The sequence below is a fragment of the Stomoxys calcitrans genome, chromosome 2, assembly GCF_963082655.1.
Source record: "Stomoxys calcitrans chromosome 2, idStoCalc2.1, whole genome shotgun sequence".
NCBI classification, from domain to species: domain Eukaryota; kingdom Metazoa; phylum Arthropoda; class Insecta; order Diptera; family Muscidae; genus Stomoxys; species Stomoxys calcitrans.
Genome location: NC_081553.1, coordinates 236,489,786 through 236,496,815, shown reverse-complemented (window position 1 = coordinate 236,496,815; position 7,030 = coordinate 236,489,786). Strand labels below are relative to the sequence as shown.

Here is a 7,030-nt window from a genome sequence, read left to right as displayed (position 1 = left end):
AAATAGGGATTAATACACTTAATACTTGAATATGTAATTATTATAAAATTTGAATGAAATCAAAAAAAAAAAAAAAGAAAAATTAAGATCTAAGACCCTAAACAATTGAAATGAAAACAAAACAACAACATTAAAATAAAACTTAAACCCTAAGATCCTAACGCACATCCTTTTAACAATAATAAAATATATGTCTAGGAAACGTAAAGGTGACGTGGTAATTGTCAATGAATGAATAAAAATAGGTTCTTTAATTAGGTTAATTATTTAATATTTAGTTATTTTGAAATTAGTCTTTTTTTAAAAGTGCTAGAACATACGGAAAAATATTTTATATCAGCAGGTACATTATTCAAGAGCCTTGCAATGCGAATTACGAAAGCTTTTTCGAAAATATTGTGGGTAAAATGCTCCACAAGAAGTTGAGAGTTTCTAGTAGTATTTAAGAAATGAAAGTGCGATAAAAGATAGGAGGGCTGGCGGCGTTTAATAACGTTGAAAAAGAAACAGAGACATCTAGTGTCCAAAAACTGTTCAAAGGTACAACCAAGAAATTCCTTTGTAAAATGAGGGTAGTCCCGTCTTCAGCTTTTTCCATAAACAAACCGGAGAATGCTGTGAAAACAAGATTGCAATCTGGTGATGTTAGAACGGTTTGATCCCATGTAAACTTCGGCACCGTATGAAACATGAGGCATGAGCAAGGATTGTGCTAACGTACATATATTTAATTTGAGTTGGTAGTTTAACATTTAGACTGTAAAGTTTCTTAAGAATTAAATTCAGTTTCGCACAAATATGAGAGATATGAGATGTCACTATCAAGTTCAAAGCCAAGGGAGTTTAAAGAAGAACATGAACTAACTACATTATACTGTTTTCTGCATGATCATTTCGAGATCGATTAAAAATAATACATTTAGTTTTGCCAATGTTAATAGTAACCCTATTGCAACGAGCCCATTCACAGATACGACCAATATCAGAATCCAAATTTGACACACAAGTCTTTGTAGAACTATTTGCACTAGTGCTAAATGATTAAAAGTCATCGGCATATATAGCCAAGTCAACATTTTGATACAACGATACACATCATTTACATACAACATAAATAAGACGGGCCCCAAAATGGGGTGGGGTACACCTGCTAGAATTGAGTTGATATTTGAGCTAAGGCCACGGCATAAAACAAACTGTCTCCGATCAGAAGGAAAGGATGATATAAGATTATTCTTAATTCATGTTTGAGTTAATTGCAAAGAAGATTATGATCAACAGCATCAAATGCCTTGCTTAAATCAAGTATAGCAAGAACGGCAAGATTCCGATCATCCGATTCCGATCTTATATCATCCGTAAGTTTAATCATAAGTTACGTAGTGCCATGAAATTTGCTGAAGCCAGATTGACAGGAGGCAACTAAAGAAAAACGGTTAAGGTGATCAATTTATTGGTCTTTAATTAAAATTTTAAAGATCTTGACAGTGCAGGAAGAATGGAAATAGGCCGATAATCTGAAGAGTTAAAGCCAGAAGTATTCTTCTTTTTTAGCGGTGTAACCCGTGCTAGTTTTCAAGTCAAATCCAAAAAATTTAAGTAGAAACTGCAATTGAATTGACATTTAGCACGGCACCGGGGGGCTATGAGCACCAGACGGCTTGAAACCCTGAACTCCGATTTGGGCGGTGTTAATCGTCATCACGAGAAGCTCCACTGGGAGATGCCGGGCGTGTCCGCAGATTGCGGATGGTAACGATGTATGTAAATACATTTTTTTACCAATAATTTAATTTTATTCAGTCATTTATTCAAAAATATTTTAAAGCAACATTCCTTTGGCTACTTCAGATGCCTTTTCGGGACCTGCCAAAACTTCTGCAATTTTAAGACCAAAATCGAAAGCAGTGCCGGGGCCTCGGCTGGTTATTAGGTTTCCATCTTGAACTACCTTCTGGTCGTCGACATACCTGAAAATTATTTTATCTTTTAGTACCAGCCTTAGTTTTAAGTACAAACCTACTTGTATTCCGATTCCAACTGTGATTTAAATGATGGATAAGAAGTCAATGATTTTCCTTTGCCTATGCCGAAAGCAGGCAATGCAAATGCTGGAGCCGCACAAATTGCAGCAATAATTCGATTTTCTTGTTCTTGTTGCTTTAGTATCTCCCCCACCAAGGAAGATTCGGCCAAAGATTTCGAACCACCTAATCCGCCAGGTAAGATAACAACATCATATTTATTTGTTTTGGCGTTTTCCAATGACATGTCTGGAACAATTACAACATCCCTTGAACATTTCACCGGTTCTGCGCCGGTTAATCCAGCGACTGTAACAGAAATCTGTAATAAAAAAAAAAACCACGAGCATGTGTTTAAACGCAACAACAAACAATTTCTACTTATATTTTTAAGGATTCATTGATATTTCCTTTCAAAAGTATACTTTAAACAAGAATCCATTAGAATACATTTTACATGACTGACCCAACTTTATTAACCTTGACATACACTTGAACCGGTACATATCAAATTTGTATAGAAAGACCATACGTAATAAATAAAAATGCAAAATATAATATGTACTGCATCATGCCATTCCATAAGGCACTTACCCCCGCTCTCCGCAAGACATCAGCAGCTATTACAAACTCCATTTCCTCGGCGCCAGTAGCCAAAATTACCAGAGCTGTCTTGGACATTTCAGTATGGATTTGGTGATACGACGATAGTGAGTTCCTTGTGGCTGACAAAACGGTAGCTAACGTCCTCAGCATTCGAAATTGTAATCAAGTAGAATTATGAAGGTATAGTCACTTGCCCAACAACAAAATAATTTGCGATACAACTCTGTGGGGATGGGGTAGAACTCTCACTCTTCTGTCAAACTTTTGTACACTGCCCAATTGACATTCTAGTTTTTATTTACATTGCCACGTGCAGCAGTCAATGGGTAAAAAGATTTGTGATTACAAACGCATAAATTATAAATAAAAATATAAAAATTTTGAAAAATGAAGACAATGTGAAAAAACCTGCGAATTGACGGTCTGCTGGGATGCAACTCTGAAATTGGAAAATTTCATCAGCTGGGCCGGTGACTTTTCCTTCTTAATTCTACTTGATTGAAAAAAGACAGCTGTTTCAACAATGAGCCGATATCATGCTAATTTGACGCCGATTAATTTTGTCTGGCTTGCCTTCGAGAATTGAAACAATGGGCAGTTCACAATCCGTGATATTGTCTTTGTTGCATTTGGGATACGGGTGCATGAGCAAAATAATTTAAAAATATGAGTTTAATTCGGCAATATACCAGTGTAGACCAACAGCCGTTTGGTGTCAGTCTATGTTACTCGAATGAGTGACTCGAATCACTGTAATATTTGTTCTCTATTTTTATGTACAAACGAACGAAATCCATTTATTTCAATTGATAAAACCAAGACAAATTTACCAGGTAGGAGCAGTTGGCCAACAACAACAAATTGAGTGCACTATCTGTCAACATCAGTGATAAGGGCAACTCTGATTTTAGTTCTAGTTCCCGCCATTTTTCTTTGCTTGTGTGTGCTATGGTTCTTAACTATAAAGCACACACACCACCGAACGTTATGAAATCTCGTTGACAGACAATGTACTCCGCGATTTGTTTGTGAATTGTCTTGAATAAAACCTTGTTTACACTGCTCTTTAAATACGGATTTAAGGGATCGATCATCTGTTTTCCCTTTATAAAATCAGCTGACGAGAGCCATTAAAATGTACTTAGTAGCAGAACGTTTAGAATGCTGTATAAAGGTGACTTAAATTTACAACTTTACACTAATTTTTAGTTCACGATTTTACCTCCTAGCAATTTTGGAGTTTTTAATGCACAAATTTGTTTGTATGTGTATATTAAATTCATTTTTATTTTCAATAACAATTTCACAAAGCACTTGCCCAAGTACATGCATATAAATATAAATTCCATTGAAAAAAATAGGATAGGATTGATCGATGTCCATAGGTGAGTTCGAGTTATTTCAGTTAGTGTCTGACAAATAGTTTGTTAAATAAATCCATGAAAGAGTCGTATATCATAAAAGTGATGCCCACATCGAGACAAACACGACCCAAGCGAGGTACGGTTCCTTTGTAAAATGCATGAATACCTTCGTTTTTTAGAATTTGTAATGCGCAGTCGGCGGTGTTGCGATATTTTGAGGCTTCCAGGCCTTGCATGCGAGTCTTCAAGACATCCAGTGGAGTGTTGCTGAATACAGAGGCAGCTCCCGCTATTGCTCCAAATACACCCACAATGGGCTTGGGTACAGTCTTATTGGGATCCTTGCCTGTGTAGAGATCTTTCAGAGAGAGTAAAACATAGAAACGAATAGCTTGATTGGAGCCCTGCTTAAGAATGGTAGCCGTAAGTCCCTTGTAAATACCGCCAATACCTTTGGGAAAATGCAAAAAAAAATCATATTTGTAGGTTATATTATTGTATGCACCTTAATTGTTTAAGTCGTTCCATGGATTGCAGTTTTGTACCCATCACCATAGAATGGGGTCGATATTCATTTTGTCATTCTGTTTATACTACCACGACGAAATATCAAAATTACAAACCCTACAAAATGTATATACACATATATTCTTGATCATAAAAGGGTACTATCGAAATCGGGCCATGCAAAAGTTGATTCCAAACGTGCTCATTTCAGTACCATACGGTATTGGTAGTAAAGCAACAGTGTATGGTGCAAAAACAATATCGGATGGTATGGATGAAACGTAAAATGATTAGTACCGTTTGGTGCTAGCCTCATTACCGAACTGGTATTGGTTTTAATACCAATCTGTCATATGCATTGATTCCCAAAAGTGGTTTTCATATGAATACATCAACACATCATCGTTTTTCACACAAAAGACTATCATATTTTTAATGTAGAATGTCCTTAGAATTTGAACTATTTCCTATTTCACCAAGGCGTAGTAAAGAAGGTGCTCTTACGCGAACAGCTGTTAACAGCCGGTCAGATTTAACGATATTAATATGACAGTAGTTTTTTGCATGCTGTTTGTTGTTATATTCTGTCTCGCATATTCTCTGCTCAGGTACGCACACTCAGACAAATTTCTTTGTATGTGTTGGCAAAACGTCGATCAGCTTGATGACATCATGGCGGATTGCACCGTGTGATTTGTGGTTGTTGTACAAATGAGACCACCTTTAATTGTTTCGCCTTGGTAGTGTACCCTAATCAGCTGAGTACAATTTTTTCTCGCGATGTGCACTATCTGTCAACGAGTTTTGATTGTGTTTGTGCATTATGGTTAAGAACCATAACACACACAAACAATGAAAAATGGAGCGAACTAATCACATACACAAAATCAGAGTTGCACTAATCACTGATTTGGCAGATAGTGCACTCAATATTTTGTTGTTGGACAACTGCCACTTCCTGTAAATGAATATATCTTGAAGTGCACTATCTGTCAACGAGTTTTGGTTGTGTGAGTGTATTATAGTTAAGAACCATAACTCACACCAACAACAAAAAATGGCGTATGAACTTCAACATCAGAGTTGCAATAATCACTGATTTTGACAGATAGTGCACTCAATATTTTGTTGTTGGGCAACTGCCACTACCTGTAAATGAATATATCTAGCTATTTGTCAAGTTCAGTGATTAGTGTACTCAAAAATTTGTGCAAATTTCCTACTGGAAGTCATTCGTGTACTTTATTTGCCAGCAGAAGAGAGCGGGAGAGTGCTATCACAGTTTAAGTGTTTGGTAATTGAGAGCTAGCAAATTTTTACTTAAGGGTTTTTTTTTGCCCAGCAGAAATTTGCAGCATTGAAAACATTCTTTATAAAGGGAAATCATTTGTTTTCTGTAAATTCGCGAACGAATTGAGTGACAACAAGTTAAAGCGTGCTAAGTTCGGCCGGGCCGAATCCTACATACCTTCCACTCCACCATGGATCGCATTTGTCTAGTTCTTTCCCCGGTATGTCTTTTTAGGCAAACAAAGGATAGAAGAAAAGAATTTCTATGCTATTGGAGCTATATCAAGTTATGGTTCGATTCGGACCATAATTGAATTGAATATTGGAGACCATAGTAGAAGTCGTTGTTAAAAATTTCAGCCAATTCGAAAAAGAATTGCGTGTTTAGGGGCTCAAGAAGTAAATAGGGAGATCGGTTTGTATGGGGACTGTATCAGCCCTACGGAAAATAGGACAGGTCCCAAACCTGTTACAAAATAGGTCCTCTGGTGATAGGGCCCGGTCCAAGTTCTCATCCCTTAACATGGAAAAAAACTATCACTTTTATAAGGAGTTGTCGCTCGAGGTGACGAGTTCATGGGAAAAGCCGTTGTACAAAATTTCAGCCAAATCGGATAATAATTACGCACTCTAGAGGCTCAAGATGTCAAGACCCCAGATCGGTTTATATGGGGGCTACATCAGGTGATGAACCGATTTGAACCACATTTATCACTGTTGTTCGAAGTGATACCAAAACACAACGTGCAAAATTTCAGCCAAAGTGACTCAAGAATTCAATATCCAAGATCGGTTTATATGGCAGCTATATCAAAACATGGACCGATATGACCCATTTACAATCCCAACCGACCTACACTTATAAGAAGTATTTGTGCGAAATTTCAAGTGGCTAGCTTTACTCCTTCGAAAGTTAGCGTGCTTTCGACGGGAAGACGGACGGACATGGCTAGATCGACTTAAAATGTTACGACGATCAAGAATATATATACTTTATGGGGTCTAAGACGAATATTTCGAGGAGTTGCAAACAGAATAACGAAATCAGGATACGCCCATCCTAATTTCGTTCGCATTAAAATCGGATTTCAGAAATCTCACTCCAAAGAATTTTTAGAAATTTGCCCCCCCGCCCATCCTAATTTCGTTCGCATTAAAATCGGATTCCAGAAATCTCACTCCAAAGAATTTTTAAAAATTTGACCCCCCCAAATAAAATCCTGGCTACGTCTCTGGCCA

The 7,030-nt window shown here is 37.0% G+C and overlaps 2 protein-coding genes across 6 annotated transcripts in view; both read right to left on the bottom strand.

Moving 5' to 3' along the window:
- Window positions 1-1,788: 1,788 nt before the first annotated feature.
- LOC106081575 (protein dj-1beta) lies at window positions 1,789-2,990 on the bottom strand. Its single transcript, XM_013243614.2, has 3 exons — window positions 2,619-2,990; window positions 2,024-2,346; window positions 1,789-1,970 (listed from the first exon to the last, which is right to left on the bottom strand). Exons 1-3 carry the CDS (start codon window positions 2,778-2,780, stop codon window positions 1,823-1,825), a joined length of 633 nt encoding a protein of 210 aa, XP_013099068.2. The 5' UTR covers window positions 2,781-2,990; the 3' UTR covers window positions 1,789-1,822.
- Window positions 2,991-3,885: 895 nt separating this feature from the next.
- The window catches only part of LOC106081570 (tricarboxylate transport protein, mitochondrial), a 124,350-nt gene continuing 121,205 nt past the window's right edge, over window positions 3,886-7,030 (bottom strand). For all 5 annotated transcript variants that reach the window (XM_013243601.2, XM_013243605.2, XM_059362397.1 and 2 more), the window contains one exon: window positions 3,886-4,445. In XM_013243601.2, the coding sequence (XP_013099055.1) occupies window positions 4,036-4,445 (410 nt within the window). In that variant the 3' untranslated portion in view covers window positions 3,886-4,035. The remainder of the gene's footprint in view (window positions 4,446-7,030) is intronic.